At 44.9% G+C, this 23323-nt stretch overlaps 1 protein-coding gene across 5 annotated transcripts in view; it reads left to right on the top strand.

Moving 5' to 3' along the window:
- The window catches only part of TOX2 (TOX high mobility group box family member 2), a 134844-nt gene that overhangs the window by 63500 nt on the left and 48021 nt on the right, over positions 1-23323 (top strand). For all 5 annotated transcript variants that reach the window (XM_060618374.3, XM_060618365.3, XM_060618378.3 and 2 more), the window contains one exon: positions 22657-22902. In XM_060618374.3, coding sequence (XP_060474357.1) covers positions 22657-22902 — 246 coding nt within the window. The remainder of the gene's footprint in view (positions 1-22656; positions 22903-23323) is intronic.

The following is a 23323-nucleotide window of genomic DNA, read 5'->3' on the forward strand; positions in this document are numbered from 1 at the left end:
TCAGAGATATCAGCAAGGAGCCTGTCAGCTATTTTATCTAATACAAATCAAATTATGTTAAGGGTTGAAATTGAAAAGATGATATTGGAACTATCTTGTTTTTAAAATGTGCCAAGAAATGTTCCCCCTCAAATAACAAAAACAGTAGATGCTTCCTGGCAATTACCAGCTCACCGAAGGTGTGTGATCCCTTCCCAGCCCCCTCCATTAGACCTCCAGCCCAGTGTGCCAGGGAACAGCTGGGCCATTTAAGCCTCCTTGATTCACATCTCATTAACATTAAAAGGCCTTCATGTGGTCCAGACAGCCGATTTCTCTGTGTCTCAAATACCCAAAGCCCCTGGCTCTGATGAGGAACAAAAGTCCAGGTGTGAGTGAGGTGGTTGCCCATGCTGGGCCTGGCATCCTCCTTGGACAGTGTGGAGCGCAAGGGGCTCAGGTGAGAGTGAGTGGCAGGCCTGTGGTCTGTGCGTGACTCCTCCTTCTGCCTTGTTCTTGCTGTGTGGTCTTGACCAAACTACTTAGCCTCTCTTGGGCTTGCTTTCTATCTCTGTAAAATGGGAGTATGACTCCCTTCCTTGCAGGTTAAGAAAGCCAGAAATAGGTGTAGCTTAGTTAACTAGTTTAGTTTAGTTAGACTAGTTAAGTGTAGGCTGGTTGAGCGGACTGGTTAAGTGGGTAGAAGGTAACCAGCCCGGCCAGTGCTGATTATATAGGAGCTTGGTAAAGTTTTTGTTGTTGTTTTTAGAATTTACAGTTTAGAGAAGAAAAGTGAACTAGTGAAGGAGCTGGGAACATGTTGAGTAGCTCTAATTTTCTGTGAATGTGTGTTACGTAGGACCGGGGTGGAATGAACAAGACGAGGTTGGTGGTTCAGGTAAACACAAATCCAGCCCAGGAGCCCTCAGCTCAGATGCACCTGTGCGCCTCGTGGCACAGTCTGTACAAGCACCCAGGGGCACTGAGCCATTGGGAGGGTGGCTCCCAGGAACCTGGGGGAGCTGGGGTGCTTGAGGGGGAGGTGTGTCAGGCGGGGCGAGGATGGGGAGGTGGGCCGTGTGAACGACTGTTGGCTTTGGAGATGGGGAAGGAGCGCCTTGAGGAAGTCTGGCTTTGCTTTGTGAGGGATCGTTTCTTGGAAGCCCCCTTGAGAAACCCTTAAATAGAGTGTTCTGTAACAGCACAGGCCTTGGAGGTTGATCTGGGCTGCTTCTGGCTGTGTCCTATGCTGGAGTGGCCCTCAGGGGCACGGGGGTCGTGGCTAGAGGCTATATCTGTGCGGTACATAAATGCGGGGCAGTGCTAGTTCTAAGCGTCCTGCTGGCCTCATTAACAATTGCCAGGGATGGCAATGTGAGCCGGACGGCAGGAGAAGGGGTGAGGAAGCATTTTGAAATGTATTAACTACTCCCCACCACCACCAAAGGTAGAAAACGGAAAAGACAGAAAGTACCAAGGTGGCAAGAATGTGGAGGAACGGTGCCCTCACACGTTGTTGTGTGAATTAGCACAGCCACTTTGGAAAACCATTTCTCAGTGTCTGAAGCTCTGTGACCCAGGAATGCAGCTCCCAGGTGCTCACTCAAGAGGAACACGTTCATCTGTTCACCCAAAGACACGTAGAAGAATGTCCATAGTGGCACTTTTCATAAGAGCACAAAACTGGAAACAGTTCAAATGTCCGTCCACAGTAGACTACGTGAATGATCGCAGAGTATTCTTACACGGTGCAGTATTATGCAGCATAGAAGACCCAGCAGTTTATAACCGCATGCAATAATATGGGTGAATCTCACAAACCCCAGGTTGAGAGAAGAAGCCAGACACATCCAGAAGCCAGAACATTCTAGATGATTCCATTGACTTAAAGCACATAAACAGGCAAAACCAATCTGTGGTGGTAAAAACTCTGAATTGTGGTTACCCCGCTTGAGGGTGGGTAGTGAGGAGTCTTAAGGGGCTTCAGAGGTCTGGTGTGGTGCTGTTTACGTAAGTCTGTTCACTTCGTGAGGATTCGTCCTTGAGCTATATACTTATGACTTGTATCCTTTCTGTTGGTATCTTGTGCTTAAAAAAAGAGTAAAAAAATTTCAAGGTATTTGCACCAGTGTCTCCATTTTTAGAGACATGGTAAGATGGGGAAGGCGACCTAGCCAGATATCTTGTATAGTGTGTTCCCAGTAGGGGTGTGGACGGACTGATCCTTCATAGCTTGGGAAATTTATTTAACTTGCTGGGAGGGGAAGGACTATTTTAGCCTCATAACGGATGATGAACTGTGAAAGTGCTCCTGCCATGGCTTGCTCTAGGGAAACAGGTGGTATGGGCTTATCTGGATCGACTCAGCTCTGTGGGCCCTGACCTTCACTCCTATTTCTCTACAGAATTTTAGGAAATGACTGAAAATATAAACATCTAATAAAAGAAAGTGTGTGTGCATGTGTGTGTTTTTGGGATGCTGTGTTGTGGTACCAGGAAATCTTATTTATGGAATATGTGAGGATGTCTGCGGAAAAGAATCCACACACAAATGCGAGCATATGTGCATGTCGCACTCATATGGGCACGCTTGCTGATACATACCTTTTCACGTATTAAGCATCGCTTTGTGACTCTGAGCAAGTTACTTAACCTCTTGGTGCCTCGGTTTCCCCAATGAAATGGCAAGAATAATAGCACCCAGCCCTTGGGGCTGTTATACACAGATGCACACACAAATTACATTTTTATTTGTGTTTATTTGTTTACTGGCTGCCTCCCTCCTAGACTGTTGGTATTGTGGCAGCAGAGACCTGACACGTAGTAGGAGCTGAGTTAAAAAATGGGGAGGGAGGGAGGGAGGGAATGAATGGACAACTCTCACAAATCCACTGGCACACGTGCTGATGTTTAGACACATTGACGTACACATTTGTGCATGTGATCACATGTGTAGACTTGTATGCAAGCACCCAAGGGTTATGCATGCACACACCCAGACATGTCCAGGCCCAGAGCTCAGGAGGGTGGGGTTAGCTGCAGTTTCAAGACTCTGCCCTGGAAGTCAGAACACAGGGTTCTGTTTGGGGTTCCACATAACTGTCATTTATTATGTGACTTTGGGTAGGTCTTTTTAAAAAAATTATTTTATTTTATTTATTTGTATTGTTTTCCTTGTTTTATTTTTATAAATATAATTTATTGGCAAATTGGTTTCTATACCACACCCAGGGCTCATCCCAACAGGTGCCCTCCTCAATGCCCATCACCCACTTTCCCCTCTCCCCCACCCCTCATCAACCCTCAGTTTGTTCTCAGTATTTGAGAGTCTCTTATGGTTTGCCTCCCTCCCTCTCTGTAACTTTTTTTCCCCCTTCCCCTCCCTCATGGTCTTCTGTTAAATTTCTCAAGGTCCACATATGAGTGAAAACATATGGTATCTGTCTTTCTCTGACTGATTTCACTTAGCATAATACCGTCTAGTTCCATCCATGTTGCTGCAAATGGCCAGATTTCATTCTTTCTCATTGCCAAGTAGTATTCCATTGTATATATAAACCACATCTTCTTTATCCATTTGTCAGTTGATGGACATTTAGGCTCTTCCATAAATTGGCTATTGTTGAAAGTGCTGCTGTAAACATTGGGGTACATATGCCCCTATGCATCAGCACTCCTGTATCTCTTGGGTAAATTCCTAGCAGTGCTTTCGCTGGATCATAGGGTAGTTCTATTTTTAATTTTTTGAGGAATCTCCATACTGTTTTCCAGAGTGGCTGCACCAGTTTGTATTCCCACCAACAGTGCAAGAGGGTTCCCGTTTCTCCACCTCTCAGAGGTTGAGGACTCCTAGCCAGGATATGACAGAATTGGAATTTGAACCATGGTCTGTCCAGGTCAAAGCATATGCTTTTAATGCCTATGGCATTGCTGTCCACAGTGTGACCCACAGACCAGCAGCGTCCCCTGGAGCTTGTTGGAAATGCAGCATGTCAAGTCACACCCCAACCTCCTAAATCACAACCTGCATTTACCAAGTTCCACAGGTGATCTGTGTGCACATTATGGGTTGAGAAGCAGGGCCTAAGGTACACTGTTTCCCTCAAGCATTAAGAAGAAGTAGGGTTCACAAGGCGGGTAGAGCACAGGTGTAGGCACACCCTGAGGACCACCAGAGAGGAGCAATCAGAGAACGAGAGAGGATGCAGCCAGGAGCTACCTGTGGAGACAGAATCAACACGGAGGCTCTGCATTGCACATGTGGGGGCCTAGTCCCTGCTGTTTAGAAAGGTGCAGAATCACAGTCATTAAGGGTACCAATTCATGAGCTAAACTTTTACATTTAAAAACAACACATGTTAATCATCTTGTAGTTCCCATAGGTGAGAAACCCAGGTTTGCATTAACGGGGTGCCTCTGGCTCCAGACCTCTCACTAGGCTGCGGTTCGTGTGGTGATCAGGGCTGCAGCCTCATCGGAAGGCTCGACTGAAGGGAGGTTTGCTCCTGAGCTCATTGGTGGTTGTTAGCGGGATTCAGATCCCTGGAGTGTAACTTTTGAGTTGGGACTTGGCTCTGTCCCTTCCCAGTGGTGTCACTTCCATTGAGTTTCACTCTCAGTGCCTCTGTTTCTTTCTCTGTGAAATGGAGTAATAGCACCTGCCTCATAGAGTTATGGTGAAGACTAATAAATTGATGTATGAAAAGTCTGTAGAACAGGGATACACTTAGCACCTCACAAGCACTATCTATATAAATGCTTGCTGTTATTATTTGAACAAAAGTGCAGAGAAGCAGGACTACACAAGCTTCGTTCACAGAGGGCCACTTAATAAGCCTTAGGGGAGTGGATGAGCTCTGGGTTTCCTGTGGGGACTTTGGGGCATATTAACAGGAGCATGGGGGTCCAGGCTATAGGAGGAGGCCTTGCTCCATTCTGCTCAGAGTAGGCTTAGAGTGCTGGGCATAGTCCTTGGTACTGCCGCTTGGGAAGGCACAAGGGTGTTGTGGTGATCCTGAGCAGGAGCAAGTGTCATCTGGGGGTAGACAGTGGCCCAAGTGGAGGGTCCAGCATCTCCAGGAGTCTGGTGATACCAGAGTATGCATTGTCTGGGGGCTGCAGTGGGCTCACTACGATTGGTGTTAGGTGATATTGCAGGATCTGGTCCAGGAGGCCTCATATACCAGAAAGATACTGGGACCCTGCTCTGAAGGCAGTGAGCCTTGGAAGGGTCTGAGCAGGGCAGTGTCCCTGGAGCAGCATGGATGGGGGGACTTGCCTACTTAGCCGTGTGTCACAGAGCCTAGAGCACTCACAAAGGCCAGTCTCTGAAAACTTCAGCGCCTTCGTATTCAGGCAGCTGGCTTAGCACATTTTTAGATGATGCCACTTCTGTAGTTTTCAAAAGGTAGAGATGGAAAAGAAAAAAAGGCTGCAAATAGACATAATTTTTTTTTTCCAGAAGCTATTTTAACACGGAAATAACTGGAGAGCCTACTCATCATTTTTAAATGCTTTTAAAATTAGTGCTGCCTCATGCCTGCCTGTGGACCTGCAAACCAATGGCACATACATGAATTCAATTTGGGTTTAAAAATCCCTTGGTCCAACTCTCTCCTTTCGTGTGTGGTGTAACTGAACACTAAAATGGGGGGCAGTGACTTTCCCAAGGCCACACAGCCCATCAGGGGCAGAGCTGGGACTCAAGCGCCTTCATAGGAAGATGATTTCTAAGATGAGAACATGGAACCAGGAAGCCCTTGTGAGCATTGTTTCATTCTGAAAAGCCTTTCTAAGGGGAAGACCACTTCAGATGTTTGCTGACTTCTTAGAGCTTACGGGGAAGGTGGTGAAGAGCCCAGCCCCGTGTAACAGCAGGCTGTCAGTACATTCATTCGTGCAATCATTCATTCAAAACAATATTTACTGAGCAGCTACCTTGTGTCAGGCAGTGTTCTAGGTGCTAGAGATACGAGTGTGAACACGGCAGTCCAATCCCCGGTTCTCATTTATTCGTGTATTGTTTCATTCTGCAAATGTTTATTGAGGCCATACTATGTGCAACCGCTGTTCTTGGTCCTGGGTTAATCAGTGACGTTACAGCAGAATATACATTCTGGTGAAGGGAATGGGGAATATGCATTTTTTTAAAAGTCAAGACTCTTGTGTGTTAGATGGGAGAGGTTTGATGGGAAAGAGAAACCACCTTTAGGACAGGGTTCAGCAAACCAATGGCCCCATAGGTCAAATCTGGTCTTCTACTTGTTGTTTGTAAATAAAGTTGTATTGGAACACAGCTGTATTTGTTAGGTTAAATATTGTCTATGGCTACTTCCATGCTACAGCAACAGAGATGAATAGTGACAGAGATTACATGACTTACAAGCCAAAAAAGATTTATTGTCTGTACCTTTGCAGAAAAAGTTTGCTGACTTGTCCTCTAGGACATCCAAGGGAAACTGTCAAAGAGGCAGTTGGGTAGGTGGTTATAAAAAATATGTTATTAAGGGGAGCCTGGGTGGCTCAGTCAGTCAAGCATCCAACTTCCACTCAGTTCATGATCTCGTGGTTCCTGAGTTTGAGCCCCACGTCGAGCTCGTTCGCTGCTGTCAACATGGAGCCCACTTCAGATCCTCAGTCCTCCTCTCTCTCTGCCCCTCCCCCTCTGCTCACTCTCTCAAAAGTGAATAAATATTTTAAAAATATGTTATTAAAATAAATGAAACTCTGCCACTTACTGGAAAAATGAACTTCCTTATCTATAAAATGGAGTGATGCCTGGTGCTCAGGCACCCCCCTGACTGGAATGCTGTGGTCCCAAGTTATCCTCAGCTTTGCTACTTGCTGGGACTGTTTCCTCCTAAAGAAGAAGGCAGCTCCACCACTCATGGATCATTTTTCCAGAAACATCCCCCTCCTCCCCCCAGGTATATCAGTCCGGAAAGCTACCTCAAGCTCAGAGTGTCAGATGATTTCTCAAGCAAAAACACATGGAGATGATCATGTTTGTTCCCAGATAGAGTTTTAGTAAACAAAACTCATGGCTGGGGCGCCTGGGTGGCTCAGTTGGTTAAGCATCCAACTTCAGCTCAGTCTGATCTCACTGTTTGTGAGTTTAAGCCCTGCATCGGGTTCTGTGCTGACAGCTCAGAGCCTGGAGCCCGCTTCAGATTCTGTGTCTCCCTCTCTCTTTGACCACTCCCCACTCACAATCTGTCTCTCTCTCTCTCTCAAAAATAAATAAAAATTAAAAAAAATTTTTTTAAACCCTCATGGCTAATGTGACCGGCGGCCATTGTCACATTGTGATGCCTCTGATCTAAGCTTTTCAGGGTCAGAACCACCAGCAGGGGAGTGTTCTACTCCCTCCTTCACTCCCTTGACACAGCTTGGGAGTTCTGCCTGTAAATAAAGGCTTAAAACGATGTTACTCCCCCCCTCCCATTCCTCCAGAATCCATGTGTAATTTTAACAATATGGCTTTTTCATTTCCATTTTGTTTATATATGGTATGAGCTTTTATTTATTTATTTATTTTTAAGAAGCATTTTGAGTCCGGGAAAATGATAGCCCAACAAGAAGGCATAATTGTACTGATTTTCAGAAGTGCAGCAATACTCCAGCTCCAATGTACTGCGAGACATGAATCAGAAAGATTCTATTACACATCTCTGGGACAGGCGACACAGGGGTATTATCCAAGATGATTAATTTGGCTTGGTCATTATGGACACAGACAAGCCTGACAAAATTGCGTTTCATTCCCCACTGAATTCATAAAATTGCTGTACACATAATAAGTTATAGCGCTGGGTGCCCTGCTCCTGTTGATGGGATTTCAGGTTTGGATAAGGTTTTCCTTGGATAAGGTTTCCTTGTTTTGAAAACAGAGCCAGGAAACACTGAATTGAATGACAGTCTTTTCACTGAGATGTTCTTACAGGGTGTGGATTTTACTTGTGAAAATAGTAGGGTGATAGGGTAGCCGTGTAATTTATCGTCCAAACCAGGACAATTTTATTTTTTTAGTTTTTATTTAAAATTTAAAAAAAAATTTTTTTTGAGAGACAGAGACAGAGAGAAAGTAGGGGAGAGGCAGAGAGAGAGAGGGAGACACAGAATCAGAAGCAGGCTCCAGGCTCGGAGCTGTCAGCACAGAACCCGATGCGGGACTCGAACCCACAGACCGCGAGATCATGACCTGAGCCGAAGTCGGACACTCAACCGACTGAGCCACCCAGGCACCCCTTTTAAGTTTTATTTTAGATAGAGTGCGAGCAGGGGAGAGGAGCAGAGGAAGAGAAAGAGAGAATCTCCAGCAGGCTCCACATGCAGTGCAGAGCCCAGTGTCGGGCTCAATCCCACGACCCTGGGATCATGACCTGAGGCAAAATCAAGAGTCAGATGCTCAACCGACTGAGCCACCCAGGCGCCACCAAACCAGGATGATTTGGGGGTGAAAGAAGGCGCTATGAAAGATTACCCTGAGACAAGAGGCATAAACAGGACTGACCCGGGCTAATCAGGATTAATGTGTGTGTTGGGAGGGGTGCAAATAACGGCAGAGCGTGTGTTGGCTCCAGATAGGGCTTCCTGTCTTTATTTCCATAAGTGCTACCCGTGCGACTTTGGATAAGTCATTTTGCCCTTTTGAACCTCAGTTTCTTCATCTGTAAAGTGGAAAAGATATTTAGCACTTGTGCTTACCACCTGATGTCTTTTCTCCCCCTCCTTGGGTATGGGGGAGGGGATCATGTTGATTTTCTGTTCATGTGTTTTCACATCTGTTTCCTTGTGCCGTTCTCTCAGCAGTTAGGTGGAGTTTCATAGATAAGGGCACTCAGGAGTAGACAGTTTTGGATAAGTTGCCAGAGGTCCCTCAGCAAGTAAGTGACTGGAATTCCCCCAGGTCAGACTAACCCCAAAGCCAACATTCTGTCTGCAGATGAAAGAAAGAGAGAAAGAAAGAAAGGAAGAGAGAAAGAAAGAAAGAAAAGAAAAGAGAAAGAAAGGAAAGAGAGGGGGAGAGAGAGAGAGAGAGAGAGAGAGAGAGAGAGAAGAGAAGAAAAGAAAAGGAAAGAAAGAAAGAAAGAGAAAGAAAGCCAACAACCCAGTACTCACTGATTATGTATTCCAAGAAACTTCAAGCATTTTTGGGGAAAAATATTTGAAATACATAAAAGCATTTGGAACCCCAAAGTCCTGTGTCAGTGCAAGGTATTGTTGCTGTCACTCAGGTTATTCAACAGGCTGGACCTGTACAAGAAGGCAGAGATCCATCCCTCACTCTTTCCTCCGGGCTCATGGCCTTGGGAACCTGCCGTGATAATGAGGGTGGTCTGTTCCCTTTCCTACCACGCCTACTTCCTCTGCTGCTGCTGGAGACCCTGGGATCGGGCAGGGCGAGGTGGGGCTCAAGAAGTAGGGTCAGAACATCTTGCCGACTAGTGTCCTACCATCCATGCCTGCTGTTCTAGCCGATTTTCACACACTGGTTCTTTCCATGAGGCACACTGAGCTGGGGTTCACACTGCAGCTCATGACCTGCTCCGCGGCTGGTACACCTACTGCCGAGGCCTCCATATCGTATCAGGCCGCTGTCTTGGGTGGGACCCTTTCAGAGGCCTTCAGCCCCTGCCTTCCTCAGCTTTCACTTGCTCTCTAGGACCACTCACACATCCTTGCCTTGCCTTGCCAAACCACGCACCTGCAGATTGTTGTCTGTCTCTGTCTCCCTCAACCTGTCTCTCTCTTTTATTCTCTCAATCTCTGCCATTTCAGGCAGTGCCAGCTATCCTCCCATCTCCCCAAAACCTCCTGAGCCTCTCAACTCTGGGGACACAAGCTGGGTCCTCCTGAGAGCTCTTTTTTGCCAAGCTTCACCAGGGAGTGAGGTACCACCTCCTGTCTTGTGCTGTATCCTGAGTCCCAGCGAGCTGTGCCATTGGGGACCTTTCTTGCTCGGCTCGAAGGTGGGGCTCCCCTACTGCTATAGATTCCCTCTCAGTGAATCTTCCTCCTTTGTCTTATACAACATGGGGGTGGATGATGGAAGTGGAGTCCAAATTTCAGTCTGAGAACCTTCTGGAAGCATTACCTGGATAAAGTAGGAAACCATCACATTGTGAAAGGCATACTTCCCCAGAAAGATATCAGCAATCTGTAAATACTTAATGACATAGCTCTGAAACAGATGAAGCAGAAATGAAACAGAAATACAAGAAGAAATTGATCAAATCACAATCACAGCAGACATTTTTACCTCATAAACCAAGGATCAAGCAGAAAAATAAAACTAGTGTGATTTAGACAATTTAAGTAACAGAATTAAGCTGGAGATAATAAACATTTATGAAAATTAGCTTTATACTATATTACAAAGGAATTATTGACTTTCAAAGGATCGGTATATTTTTCATTCCCTTTTGGGTATTCTCTCTTTTCTTTTTTTGTCAGTGGTTTTCCCTTTTGTTAGCCTTTTAAAAACACCCATCTGTTCCTTAAATTTATCAAAATTTTTGTTTTATTCCTCTTTCTTCTGGCTTTTGGTTTATTTTGTTTCCATGTCTAGCTTCTTGAGTTGAGTATTGAGTTTATTGTTTGTTTGTTTGTTTGTTTGTTTGTTTTTCTTGCCTTCTGATAAGTTTACTTAGGTAAAAAGTTATAAATTTTTCATTGTTCACTTCTCACAGGTTTTGTCAGATAGTGTTCTCATTGTCTGTAATTTCGGTTTTGGTTTCCTCTTTAACCCAAAAGTTATTTAGAAGATTGCTCTTGGGGCACCTGGGTGGCTTAGTTTGCTGAGCGTCCGACTTCGGCTCCAGTCATGATCTCATGGTTTGTGAGTTTGGGCCCCGCATAGGGCTCTATGGTGACAGCTCAGAGCCTGGACCCAGCTTCGGATTTTGTGTCTCCCTCTCTGTCTGCCCCTCCCGCACTTAACGCTCACTCTCTCTCTCAAAAATAAAAAAAAAAGATTGCTCCTAAAGGGTCCAAGGATTTAAGAGCATCTGCCTCCCTCCAATTTTTTCTATTCCTTCTTTCTCTACCTTCTTTGTTTTTTGTTAAAAACTAGGTTAGTACATTTAGATAGTAGAGTGAGGTCTATATCATTTCTACCTTTTGAAAAATTTGAGATTATCTATGTAGCTAATACATTGTCATGTGTTTTAAGTGTTCTAGGGACGTTTGAAAAGAATATGTGTTCTTTAAATAGTGGAAGAAATCAAGAGGGTGAATCGTCTTCTTCAGCTCTTGTATCCTTACTGATTTATATCTGATTGATTTATCAATTTTTGAAGAGGAGTGTTAGTGTCTTGTTGTGTTTACGATTTTGTTGAATCTTCTTTGTGCCTCTAACAGTCCTTTACATTTTATATTCCTGTGGTTTATCAGTCTACATAAAAGTTTATGTCTGTCATTTCTTCTTAGTAGAATGTATCATTTATCAACTTAAGTATTTCTCTTAGTTCCCTCAGTGCTTTTGCCCTGAATTGTACCTGATTTGTTACTAATTTTGCCACGTCTGCTTTTTACTTACCGGACATATCTGTTTATTTTTAACCTTCTGTGTCATTTTACTTTGGGCATGTCTATTATAAATGACATATGCTGGATTCATTTATTTTAACTAAAACATTAATTTTGATCTTTTAACAAACAGATTAAAATCATTCATATTTATTGTGATTAGTAATATTTAACCTTAGTGCTGTCATTTTATGAAGGTTCTTTATTATCATGTTTCATAGTTCATTCCTATTTTCTTTTTTTCTTTTCAGATTTTTGTTAGGTTGATCAGATTCCATTTTCTTTTCCTTTATTTTGGTTCCTCCAACGGTGTGGAGTTTCTGCTTTCCCTTAAAATTATAAACAAAAATAGCTAATCAGTGAATTCAGCAAAGTCTCAGGGTGCAAGACTAACACACAAAAATCAGTTATGTTTCTATATACAATGAAATGAGCAGTCCTAAAAGGAAACCAAGAAAACAACTCCATATATAATAGTGTTAAAAAGAAGAAAATATGGAGGAATAAATTTATCCAAGCAGGTGAAAGACTTAGAACACTGAAAACTACAAAACATTCATGAGAGAAATTAAAGAAGACCTAAAAAATGGGAAAGACATCCCATATTCATGGATGGGAAATCATAATTTCGGTGAGATTGCAATACCATGCAAGCAAGCTACAGATTGAGTATAATCTCTATCAAATTTCTACCAAGCTTTTGGGGCAGAAATGTAATTGATGATCCTCAAGTCCATATGAAGCTCCAAAGGACCCTGAGTAGCCACAAAAATCTTGCAAAAGAAGAGAAAAGTTGAATAACACACACTTCCTAATTTCTACAAAGCCACAATAGTCATAACAGTGTGGTACTGTTCCAAGGATAGACATACAGATCAATAGAATAGAATCAAAATAGTCCAGGAATAAACCTCTACCTACATATATGGCCAATTAATTTTTTGGCAAAGATCCCAGCACCCTTCGGTGGGGACACAATAGTCTTTACCAAATAGTTGTGAGACAACTGAATGGCCATGTGCAAAATAATGCAGTTGGACTTTGCCTCCTGCCACATGCAAAAGTTAAGTCAAAATGGACTCATTACCTTAGTCTCAGAGCTAAAGCCATAAACATCTTGGAAGAAAACATAGGGATAACCCTTCATAATATTGGATTTAGCTGTGGATTTTTAGGTATGACATCAAAAGTATGAGCAACAAAAGATGAATTGATGAAAAATTAGATGAATTGGACTTCATGACAATTACACACTTTGTGCATCCACAGACAGCCTACAGATTGGGAGAAAAACCTGTGCAAATCCTATATCTTATAAGAGTGTGTATCTAGAATACATAAAGAACTCTTATAATACAACAACACAAAGACAACCAAATTTTAAAATGTGCAAAAGATTTGAACAGACATTTCTTCAAAGAAGATATGCAAGTGGCCAGGAAACACATGAAAAGATGCTCAGCATCATTGGTCTTTAGGGAAATACATATCAAAACTATGAGAAGATACCATTTTATACCCCCTAGGATAGCTGTAAAAAAAAATAGTGGAACATAAGTTGTTGGTGGTGAGGATGTGGAGAGATTGAAACTCTCAGATGTTGCTGGGTGAAAAATGGTTTGATGGTTTCTCATAGTTAGATGTAGAATTACCATAAACCCAGCAATTCCACTCCTTGCTATATACACAAAAGAACTGAAAAGAGGGACTCTTAACAAATATATATACACAAAGAAGCACTAGTCACAACAGCCAAAAGATGGAAATAGCCCACATGTCCATCAGTGGATGAATGGAGAAACAAATTGTGGTATTTACATACAATGGAATATTATTGAGCCAGAAGATGGAATGAAGTGATAACACACTACAGTCTGGATGAACCTCGAAAACATTGTGCTAAGTGAAAGGAACCAGACACAAAAGGTCACATATATGGTTCCATTTATATAAAACTATCCAGAATAGGTAAATCCACTGAAAGAGAAAGCAGATTGGTGGTTACCAGGGGTTGGAGGGGCCAGGAAGAATAGAAACTGCTTAATGGCTATGAGGTTTCCCTTTGGGGTGATGAAAATGTTCTGGAACTAGATAGAAGGGATGGTTGCAGAACACTGGGAACATACTAAAAGCCATTGAAGTCTTAATTTTTAAATGGTTAACTTTATGTGACAGGAATTTCACCTCAATAAAGTTTAAAAATTGTAACAAATATATTTAAACAACTTTTCCTTACACTGTAAATAATTAATCAGTATCTGTAATTTGCTTCTTTAAGGAAAGAAGACACAGCTTCTAGCTGAAATCCTCCAGATTTTTAGTTGGTGATCATTATTAACTTCTTAATCCTATGCTATCTCTTCTATTTTAGGAATCCTTATAAAATAGTCACATTAAATCCTGCAGTCACCTTAACAATAGCTATTTTGAATGAATATAAACTGTAGTGGTTTCTGAGCTCACTCCTTCTAAAATTCCTTTTTTGGGTTTACTTTTCATTCTCTAGGTTTGAGCTTTGACAGTATTTGCTTCAGAAAGGAACAATTTGAAAGAATACACACACACACACACACACACACACACACACACACACATGCACACAGTATGTATATTTTACTCCCTATGGATGAATTTTTGATTTGTCATTTTGTTGTAGTAAGTGAAAGAGTATATTCTGATGATTTCATAGAACATAAGCTTATCACCACAACAGGCTTCTGGCCCATTGGCTATTCTTGGATTTGTTCTTCTCTAGCCCCTCCTCAAGGCCCAGAGACCTCCCCTTTGCCCCTGTTTACCCCGCCCCATCTCAAGGAGTCATTGCCTTTGATGTTTACTGAAGACTCTTCCTCCTAGAAACTACAGGGGAAGGCTTACCCTTTCCTGACCCAAAGGGAAAGCCACATACTGGAATCAGCCTAGCATTCTTCCCTTCCTGGAATTCCCTTCCTGGTGCATGAAGAGCCTGTGGCAGTCTGTCCTTCTGCATGCCCCTTCTACCCGAGAAATATTGCTCTGCTCTGAATTCCCATTCCTTAGTTATTTGGAAAGAGAACCACAAATGGGGAAATTGGGGAACAAGGTGATTCTCGCAGCCTCATAACCCACCTCTGTGTGGTTGGTGAGCTCTAACTTCTTGCGTGTTTGTAAACTTCACAACCTGGCCCTGCCATTTGCCTCAATGGTTCTTCTCCTCAACCACTCCCCACAAAGGACAATCAGTTATGGTTTTTCATGCACCACTTCTGGGGAAGGAGGAATGCTGGCCTGATTCAAACCACCTGTCCTTCCCCTGGGTCACAGCCAAGATAAGCCTTCCCCCACATGGAGAATCTTCATGGTCTGCCAGTCCATTCATTTTCTTACTATTCTTGCTTCTTGGCATTTGGTGAGAAGTTCATTTGTTCACTCATTCATTTACTTTTTGAGCACTCATTACTGTTGAAGAAACTGGGGATACAGCAATGACCAAAACAGATGAAAATCTCCTCCATCATGGAGCTGACATTCTAATGGGGTGAGACAGGTAATCAATAAAATGTGTAAGGTGTTAGAAATTGATAAACACACAAAAGTGATCAAAACAAACAGAAAATGCATCATGGCCATGGTTTGCGATTTTAAATCGAACAGTGAGGGTCGAACTCATTGAGAAGGGGATATTTCAGTAAACATGAGTGGCAAAGGAAGGAGCTGTGTGAGTATTTGTGAGAAGAGTGTTCCAGAGAGCAGTGCAAAGGCTCTGAGGCAGAATCATGCGTCGTGTGGCCAGAGTGGCATGAACCAGGAGAATGGTGGGGGATGTCAGGGAGGTGAGGGAGACAGAGGTGTGCATGAGGGCATTAGACCATATGGCATGTGGTAGGAGGCCATTGTAAGGACCCTGTTCTTCCTCTGAGGGACAAGGGGACCACTGGAGGGTGGTGAGCAGAGGAGTGCTGCGATCTGACATTTTAACAGGATAATTCTGGCCCCCGAGGGAGAAAAGACCATAGCAAGGGTGGAGGCAGGGAAGCCCATCTCTTTCTTAGGAGGAGTGAGAAATGAATCTTGAAGAAGCCTCTGATCCAGTGTGGGACAGTGCTGAATTCAGAGTCACAAGACCTGGGTTTGAATCCCATCCAGGACGTACCAGGGACACGACACCCCCACTTTCTGAGCTTCCCCTTCTTCACCTGGAGAGAATAGTCATGTGAGTTCTTTGCAGAACAGATGCGGGTTAAATGGAGAACGCGTGTGGAAAAGCTGGGGTCAATGGCTGGCACACGCTAGGTGCTCAGTAAGAAGCAGTAGCCAAGCGGGTTGGTATTCAGGTGTCACGCATTTAGGATTTGATTGCATCCGAGGGAGACATGTAGTGTTTGCATGTTTAGTTATTTTTAAGTGTGCTAATCGCCTTTTTAAATGAATTGTCATAATTGTGTTATTCCAATATTTGGATACAACATATGCTTATTTTTGCAAAAGGCTTCTGGCTGGTTGGGCTGGTTCCAGTGTGTTGAGGTTTTGGGTTTTAAAAAAAGGAATGGACTCGTGCAGTCGTTCAAATCTCATTGGGCACATGCTCCGTACTAGCACCTGTTCTGGGAGCTGTGGGGGCAGGGAGCAGGCAGGAAGGCGGTGGTGGAGAGAGACATGAGCCATGGATAACTGAAGGGTTTCCAGTCTGCCGGGAGGGACCTAGGTGAGCTCTCAACCTGAAGCCTGGTACCCTCCCCATCTGATGTGCTCACTCACCACATTCTAACTGAGCACCTACTGTGTACCATGTGCTATGCTAGGTGCTGGTGACGAGACAGTCTGGTCCCTGTCTTCAGGGGGTCGGGGTGGGGTTGGAGGGGGTCACAAGTAAAAGGGAAGTAAAGAATAAAAGATAATTGGAGATGTGTGTGATACTGTGGGGAGCACAAGCAAGGGGCCGAAGAGGGGGAATGTGAAGAGGGGAGTCTTGTTGCGGGATGGGCAGGGGAGCAGGGGGAGGCTTCCTGGGACCCTGCTTTCTGGGATGATATGAGGCCCATGGCTGAGTCCCACCTAAAACCAGTCATCCCTCAGCCCATCAGGCCAAAGACAGACATCACCCCATGGTGTGCAAGCCTGGGGCATGCGGAGGAGGAGTGCAGACCATTCACAGTGAGGGTACCAAGTACATGAGCTGTGTGTTCTTGGAGTAGTTCCTTAACATCTCTAGAACTCTGATCAAGGGCAACAATGGCGACAATTACAGCCGGCACTGAGAGGGGTGAGTCAGGACTTTTACACAGTTACTTTTTACACAGCCCTGTAGCACCTGCTGTTATTACCTTCCTTTCACAGATGAGGAAACTGAGGCAGAGAGAGGTTAAGTAGTGTGCTTCAAGTCACATACCTAGAGTGTGGCAGAGCCAGGATTCAAACTCAGGCCCTCCTGAGCTTCACCACACACTGTATTCCTGTGCAGTGGGGACAAATATCACCTGTGTCCAGGGCAGTCACAAAGGTTGAGTGAGGTGTATGCTCATGGCGTCTGCCCTGGGGCCTGGCTCATACCTGCGCTCAACTAATTATTCTTGAGCTCTTACTTTGTGTCAGGTTCTGGGAAACAGGACCAACAAGGGCTGTCCTAGCAGAACTCACATTGAACTTGAACCAAATAATTATGTAAGCAGTTAGTTAACTGCAGGTTTGATGAGTGCTTCCAAAGAGAATGCAGAGCCACCTGGAGGCATGTAAGGGGCTGTGAGCCACTCTAGAGAGTATCAGGGAAACCATTTAAACCAACCTGTTGTGGAGAGGTGAGTAGAAATTAGATGAAGGGACAGCGTGTGGTGGGCACAGCATTCCAGCAGAGGGAACAGCCTACGTGAGGCCCTGGAGGCAGGCAAGGTCACTGTGGCTACAGGGGTGGTGGGGAGCAGCCACGTGAGGATGACAGAGCCATGTTTGGGACTGGGGGGGCTTTATCCTCAGGACAGTGGGGAGCCATCAAAAGCATTGTAAGCATGGGAGTGGCATGCTGGGGTGATCGTCTTTCTAGAGACCCCTCTGGCCACATGGAGGGGATGCACTGGCAGGGAAAGGAGTGGGCTGTGGGAGGCCAGGACAGAGGCTGCTGCATTTGTCCGGGTAAGAGACAGTGTGGCCTGGACCAGGGCAGTGGCGGTGGGAATGGAGAAAAATGGGTATGTTGAAAAGATAGTTTAGAGGAGTTTCACTAGATTTGAGGAATGACCAAGGGTAAGCCCCAAGTCTGTAGCTTTATTAACTGGATGGAGGACTGGATGAGGGAAACACAGGTGCAGGGTAGGGGAGGGCAACATGACTACCTACAGCTTTGCACATGTTGACCCTGAGTGGTTTGTGAGACAAGAGGTGAAAATATTGGGTGAGGGGAGGTGTTTAGATGCTCAGATCTGGAGCTCAGATGGGTGCCAAGATTGGAGCTGGAAACATGGCAGAGGAGGCAGGTCCCAGTGGGCTGTGAAGTGACTGGGAGATGAGGAAGAGGGGGCTACAGGTGAGGACAGCCCTTTTAAGAAGACAGGTATGGACCAGAAGGAGGTGGTAGCAGCTGGAGAGGGATGGGGGAGTGTGCAAGACCAGAGACAGATGGGCATGTTTTAGTGCTGATGACAGTGGTCCAGCAGAGGGGGAGGCCAAAAAGCCAGGAGCAAGAAGGGTTAATGGGATGCCCAAGGTCCTTGGACAGATGGGGAAGGATCATCGCCTATAGAAGCAAGGAGCTTGGCCTTAGGAAAGAGGGGTGGCTCTTCTGGCATCACAACAGGAAGCAAGTTGGTACCAAATGGGCAAGTTTGTGGTTCTGGCATCAGGATGCTGTTAGAGTTATTTTCTGTGTTCCCTGGGAAGTAGAAGGTCATCTGGTCATCTGCACTGGGCGAAGGGGCAGAGAAGGTGCTAGAGGATGAGGAAAGAAGACAGTCTAGGGAGAACCGCCGTGGAAATGAACAAGCTGGGAGGGAGTGTTTCCCAGAAGTATGGAAACACCACAGAGAGCTGGTGACCATGATTTCTGGTGAAATTTGATCGAAGCTTGCTCAGTTCTCTTGGTGAGGGTGAGAAAGGGTGGGTAGTTGGGTTCATATCATGATGGGGGTCTTATAAGCAAGGTGCTAGGCATAGAAGAGCAAAGAGGGTCACAGAGAGCTTTCTCTCCTCTACCATTTCTGATTACTTGGTGGTACTCTGGCCCCTTGTCCTTTCTGCCCCTCTATAGCCATCTCCCTTCACCAAGCCCTGTACCACTCATAGCCTTAACCATAACAGTATGCCAGTTGACCTGTGGGCGCCTTGTCTTGGAGGAGGTGCGCTCAAAGGCAAAATTGCATTGACACCCACCAAAGTGCATCAAAACGCAACCTGAAAAACGATTTTCATCCCCCCAGGGAACCATGCTAAGATGTTTGGAAGATTCTCTCTCTCTGTCTCTTTCTCTCTCTCTCTCTCCCCCACCCCCAGACACTCTCCAGTAGAGGTGTACTAGTTTTTAAGCATGGAATGATCAGAATGTATTTATTTGGGAGGTGGGCACTGGGTGCAGAGTGGACAGAGTCTCAGTGGGGGATGGTGCCGGGAGACTCCTTGAAGAGGATACAGATCAGACCCTGTTCCCTCCTAGTGTTGTAACCTGGGTGAAGCCTCTAGATCTTGATTATCTGATTTGTCAAATGGGGATAAATACAGGATTCTTTTAAGAATTGGAGAATTAATTGCATGTCAATTACATCTTAATAAAGCTGGAAAAACTGGGGAACCCGGGAGAACCTGGAAGACATCCATGTCAAGGTAGACTTACCTGGAGAATTAGGGAGATAACCCACACCAGGGTAGATATACCTGGGGAGTTTAGAGAGCTATCCAAGGTCATATTAGGCACACATTTGTAATTAGGGAAACATAGGAGGTCATTATAGACATGCCTGGGGTATTATGAGCACATTCCAGGTTTTGTGTCACATGCCTAGGAGATTATGGAGCAAAGACAGAATTGGAGATGGCATGCATATAAAACACCCTGCATGATGGGTGGTCAAGGGTCAGGAGGGTTATTATTCTAGGTAAGAGACAGTAAGAAAGAGGGCTGGGTTGGGGTCCTGTGTAAGGAAATGTGCTTTTGATCTGCACCATTTAGAAGGAGGTGTTGCTTTGCCAAGTTCCTCAATAACAAGGCTGGATCAAAGCCTGTTTCTTGGTCCCCAAGCCCTCAATTTGGCCATGACTTGGCACTGCAACTAAGGATTATGTGCACCCAGATTCTTAGGATCTGTGTCACAGGAAAGGACACATTACCTTCCTTTGGAGACAGTATAAATTGGAGGAAGGGGAAGGTGACTGGAGTTAGGCTTCTTTCTAACTGTGTGACTTTGGGCAAGTAAACTCCCCTCTCTGTGTCTTAGTTTCTCTATCTATAAAAGGAGCATATAATACCAGAAACCTCCTTCATTGGGTTGTTGTAAGAATTAACTCATTAAATGTTTGTAAAGTGCTTGCACCTGGCATATACTATATGCTCAATAAATGCTAGATACTTACATTTTTTGATTAAAAAAAAAAAAAAGCTTGAGGAATTTGTTTACAAAAGATCTGAGACTTACCAGGACATGGTTTCCACCTATGTGTTGAGCTTCATCAAGAGGGACTGAGTATTCCTTGGTCTCCTCCCCTGGCTATTCTGTTAACCTCAGGTACCAGCTGTGTGTCCCTTATTGAATTAGGTTCAATTCCACAGATATTGATCGAGTAGCTAATATTTTTAGCCACGGAGCTTGAGATGGATGAGATGAGTCCATCCTCCCCTCTCTTTATGCAAATGGAGAAACTGAATCCAGAGAGGGACAATGATCATGCAATAAAGAGATTGGAGCGTACATATAGAGCAGTGAGGCAGGGGTCAGTCCCCAAACCTATGCAAGCCTTTCCCGCCCCATATCCTGAGTCCTGGTCCAGATCTTGGAAGCAGTTTCATGTGATGGGAAGGAGCCAGATCTTGGGGGCAGAAGACTAGGTCCCGTTCCTGATGGTTGTGAATGTCCTTTGCCACCAGCACGATCACTTCTTCCCAGACTGCACGTTGTCCATCTGTGAAATAAGCCCGCAGCAGCCCTGCAGAGGGAGCCAGTGAGCAAGAGATGGCTTGGGCTCTGGGTCCAAGGATGGGTGTGAGTGTGGCAAGGCGCTTATCCTCTCGGAGCATGTTTCTGTAGATAAGCAGGGCTCTTCCCCGGGCAGTTGTGGTGAGGTTCAAACATGGTGCCTGAGGAGAAAAGTTTTGACACCAAAGAGGTGTTTAGATACCATGTGCTCCTTGCTCTCGCCACACCTCTACTCAAATCCTACTCACCCTTAGCACTCAGTGGCCTCATCCAACAAGTATTTACTGGGAGCCTACTTACCAGGAAGCAGGTATTGTGTTGGGCTTCAACTACCCTAGTTATTCTAACATACACATTTAACTTATCAAAGAAAACAAGGATGTTGGAAAGATGTTATTTCCCATGTTCTACTCTGGTATTGTGGGGTTCCCCCCCTTTACACATTATGTATTATGATTGTTCTAAGATTTACCATTATATTCGCCGGTACCTCTGGTGTCTTTCTTCAGTTCTGAAATATTCCCAACCATTATCTCTTCAGTTATTCCTCTTCCCTTCTGTCACTCTTCCAGAATGCTGATTGAACAGGTGTCCTTTGGACACCCTCCCTTTGTCCTCAGTGTCCCCTAACTGCTCTTTCCTAGAAGTTTTCTCATATCCATCTTCCCGTCTGCACACATCCTTTCTCTGAGCCCTGATCTATTTCAGAATATAGAAAAGGGGAGTGATCCCCCAGGCTGACATCACCTCGGTACCAAAACCCAATAAGGGCAGAAGGAAAAGAGGGAAACTACAGGCCAGTCTCACTCATGAACTAGATGCAAAAATCCTGAACAAAATGTCAGCAATCAAGATCCAGCAATGCATAAAAACAGTAATACATCATGACCAAGTTTATTCCAGAAATGCAAGGTTGCTTGAACATTTTCTAATGTTAAACCAAGTGAAGTAATTTACCATATTAACTGTATTAAAGGAGAAAAGTGACTTGAGCCTTTCAGTAGATGCAGGGAGCAGGAGTCCAATAAAAACAACAACAACAACAACAACAGCAGCAGCAGCAGCAGCAACAACAAAAACCCATGCACAGTTGAAAGAAAAATAAACACCTTGACAAACTAGGAATGCCCTCACTCTGTTACAGAATTCCTGTAAGAGCCTATGGCAAACATTGACCTTAGTGGTAAAACACTGAGCTCTTTAAGATAAGGAAGAAAGCAAGGGTCCCCACTTTCACCATTTCTATTCAGCATCGTCCTGGAGCTTCCTTATCAGTGCAGTAAGGTGGAGAAAACAACAAACAAGGATTAGAGAGGAAGGTGCCCAGTATGGCTCCTAGCTTGTGCTCCTGGGGGATGTTTGTGCCATTTACCAAGATGCGAAAGACCAAGAGAGGACCCAGTTGGACTGGGTGTTCAGGGCACACAAGGGAAAGGCATCCAACTGCTGTGGAAGCCTACCAGGCAGGAAATCAGGATACTTCAGCTCCATCCCAACTCTTCAACCAACCTTGGATGGGCCACTTTCCTCTTGGTGTTTGTTTGTTGGTCTTTTTAAGATTTTAAGTAATCTCTTCACACCCAACATGGAGCTTGAACTTAACCCTGAGATCAAGAGGCGCATGCTCTTCCAACGGAGCCAGTACCTCTGGTGTCTTTCCTCTGGTGTCTTTCCTCTGCCACTTTCTTCTTGGACCTGAATTCTCCCATCTGTAAAATGGGTGGGTATAGGAAGATGGGATCAAAGTGGACTGCAGTGGCCAGATCTGAATGGAAAATGAAGAAGAGAGGGGAGGGAACAAGAGCTGGTCCCATTCTCCGAGAGGGCAGGTTTTTGTATACAGACCCTCTAGTGAGAGGGAGCACCCATTTAGAGATGGGGCAGGAACCTGACCAAGTCATAGGGCCATTTTGACTGTCTGCCTTGCAGAGGGATCATCCCTTCTTTCCTTTGCCAAGAAGTTGTTACCATTGTTGCTGCTCTTATTGGTGCTATTAAACATGTTCTGCGGTTGTAAGACACTGACTCCTAACAATATGCCCCTTTGATGTTTTAGACCTACAACAGCCAGAGCGAGAGCAACGAAGACTATGAGATCCCCCCGATAACACCTCCCAACCTCCCTGAGCCATCCCTCCTGCACCTGGGGGACCACGAAGCTGGCTACCACTCGCTGTGCCACGGCCTCACGCCCAACGGACTCCTCCCTGCCTACTCCTACCAGGCCATGGACCTCCCAGCCATCATGGTGTCCAACATGCTGGCCCAGGACAGCCACCTGCTGTCGGGCCAGCTGCCCACGGTGAGTCCTTTTCCCCCACCATTGTTCCTGCTGGTTACAGTAGGGAAATGGGTTAAGAAAGCAGAATGCCAATGTTTTGTGTGCTTGTGTGCAAGGTGTGGGCTTGGATGTTTGCATGGGGGTCTGAAGAATATGAGGGCTGGGCATGGAGAATAATCTGTGTCTTCACACAGGTAGCTTCTGGAACTCTCTTTATAATATCTTGGTATTATTTGTTTTGTCATTATTTCTAATGGTATAATCTCATCTTTATTTTTATTTTATAATGGCCTTATTGGGATAGAATTCACACACCATACAACTCACCCTGTTAGAGTATACAACTCAGTAGGTGATACACAGGGTTGTATGAACATCAACACAGTCCATTTTGGATCATTTTCATCACCCTGAAAAGAAACCCTGTACCCCTTAGTCATCA

This window comes from Panthera onca, chromosome A3 (genome assembly GCF_046562875.1).
Source record: "Panthera onca isolate mPanOnc1 chromosome A3, mPanOnc1 haplotype 2, whole genome shotgun sequence".
Taxonomy (NCBI): Eukaryota; Metazoa; Chordata; class Mammalia; order Carnivora; family Felidae; genus Panthera; species Panthera onca.